The 2,352-nt window shown below is 37.5% G+C and overlaps 1 protein-coding gene across 1 annotated transcript; it reads left to right on the top strand.

Moving 5' to 3' along the window:
* The first annotated feature begins 521 nt into the window (after positions 1-521).
* On the top strand, positions 522-1,466 carry LOC101646188 (olfactory receptor 4F3/4F16/4F29-like). The gene has a single exon (XM_004712663.2). The coding sequence runs from the start codon at positions 531-533 to the stop codon at positions 1,464-1,466; it is 936 nt and encodes a 311-aa protein (XP_004712720.1). The 5' UTR covers positions 522-530.
* The last annotated feature ends 886 nt before the right edge of the window (positions 1,467-2,352 follow it).

The raw sequence follows: 2,352 nt of genomic DNA on the forward strand, positions 1-2,352 counted from the left end.
TAAATTGCAAAAATGTGGAAGATGGTGTGAGAATGACTTCAGGGCATATCTATGCCTGAAATGAAATGAGGTTCAGAGGAGAGGTACCAAGGGTGACTGAACATTATTTTATGACCAATTCAAGTACAGAACCTGTAAGTTCTGGGGAAGGAAGTCATCTCCATTTCCCCTTTCATCTCTTTTTCTGTTTCAATTTATCTCCTTTTCTGCCCCTCTGAATCCTTGTCATGTACAACTACTATGTTTTCACATTTGCTCCATCCTTTTTTCATAGAAGGAAGATTGTCCCAGGAGATCACAGTGATAGAATATTGCACATCAATGTGACACACTGCATTAGGTTATACAGGTAAATGCTTTTTAATTATTATCGGACCCCCAAAATGAATTCAGGGGATGTAAAGATTGCAATATGTGAATATCCCTGAATAATAATCATTATCATTCTGAGCATTAATGTAATTCTTATTTTTGTTTTCCCTGAATTTTCTTTTATCTAATCTTTTTAGAACACTCTACCTGACAAATCAATGGATGGGGCAAATCACTCTGTGATATCAGAGTTTGTGTTCCTGGGACTCTCCAATTCCTGGGAGATCCAACTTGTCCTCTTTGTATTCTCCTCCGTGTTTTACGTGGCAAGCATGTTGGGAAACTCCCTCATTGTCCTCACTGTGGCCTGGGACTCTCACTTACACTCTCCCATGTACTTTCTGTTGGCTAATCTCTCCTTCATTGACCTCGGTGTTTCTTCTGTCACTTCCCCCAGAATGATTTATGACATTTTCAGAAAGCGCAAAGTCATCTCCTTTGAAGGCTGCATTGCTCAGATCTTCTTCATCCATGTCATAGGCGGTGTGGAGATGGTGCTGCTCATAGCCATGGCCTTTGACAGATATGTGGCCATCTGTAAGCCTCTCCATTATTTAACTATTATGAGCCCAAAAATGTGTATTTTGCTCTTGGCTGTTTCTTGGATAATTGGTTTGATTCACTCTGTGGTCCAATTAGTTTTTGTTATCAAATTGCCATTTTGTGGTCCTAATGTGCTTGACAGCTTCTACTGTGACCTTCCTCGATTTATCAAACTTGCCTGCATAGACACTTACAAACTAGAGTTCATGGTCACAGCCAACAGTGGATTTATATCTCTGGGGTCGTTCTTTATACTGATCATTTCCTACATGTTTATCCTGATTACAGTTCGGAAACACTCAAGTGGCTCGTCCAAGGCTCTGTCCACTTTGTCAACTCACATCATGGTGGTGATTTTGTTCTTTGGTCCTTGCATCTTTGTTTACACCTGGCCTCACCCAACATCACAGCTGGACAAATTCCTTGCCATTTTTGATGCATTTCTCACTCCTTTTCTGAATCCAGTAATCTATACATTCAGGAACAAAGAGATGAAGGTGGCAATGAGGCGAGTGTGCAGTCAATTTATTGTTTACAGAAAAATTTCTTAAATGATAGAATTATTATGAAATTTCCATACTACTTTGGAGTAACATTAAAATTATATTTTCCAATAACAAGTGTTTTGAGTATATTTTTAATATTTAGATGTGTCAGATTAAAATAATACAGCTGTTTTCCAACTACTTGAGAAAATGAGTTGCTTACTGTTGACTGAGAGCATGTGATGGAGTAAAAGCATCTCCAGGAAAAAAAACAATTTCTCTCTCAGGAAACATTTCCATGGTCCAAGTTTCAAAACTGAGTCTCTTCAGTGTTGAAAGGGGACCTATAAAGGAATTGTGGCACTGAAAAATTGCTACCAGATGGAACTATATACTCAAATACCCATATAGAGAAGACATATACAATTTCCAGATGTGCAGACACTTATTGATTGGGTGAGGAGGAAAGCAAAATATAAATAAATAAATAGCAATACTTTTTTTAAAGTTACCAATTTATTAATCTAGCAATACAAAGATAATCTGTCAAGTGATCTGGACTTCAATAGGGCCCTAATTCATCTTTCACCCCAGGGAAACCTCTGGGAAATGAAAAAATGAAAAGACTATTAATGATCAGGGAATCAGAACAGGAGAGTTACCAGTAGCTAGATTCTTTAAATATTTAATATCAAGTGTTGTTAGCCTAATGTCTCTGTGTTCACTCTAGTATATGCCTGCCATCATAACTGCAAAAATAAAATCCTTAGCCCAAGTCATTCTGTTGCCTTGATAGTGCTGACTACTCATAACAAAATTGAACTTTGATTCTTGTTTACACCATGTTGCAGACTGCCTGTTCCTTTCATCCTCTACATTCCTTTTTTTTTTAATCATTTTATTGGGGGCTCGTACAACTCTTATCAAAATCCATACATACATCCATTGTGTC

Source organism: Echinops telfairi, unplaced genomic scaffold, assembly GCF_000313985.2.
Source record: "Echinops telfairi isolate 266 unplaced genomic scaffold, ASM31398v2 ScPeMD7_18;HRSCAF=68, whole genome shotgun sequence".
NCBI lineage: Eukaryota > Metazoa > Chordata > Mammalia > Afrosoricida > Tenrecidae > Echinops > Echinops telfairi.

Excerpts from the sequence above, each read along its gene's own strand:
- LOC101646188 (XM_004712663.2), top strand. The coding sequence starts at position 531 with ATGGATGGGGCAAATCACTCTGTGATATCAGAGTTTGTGTTCCTGGGA.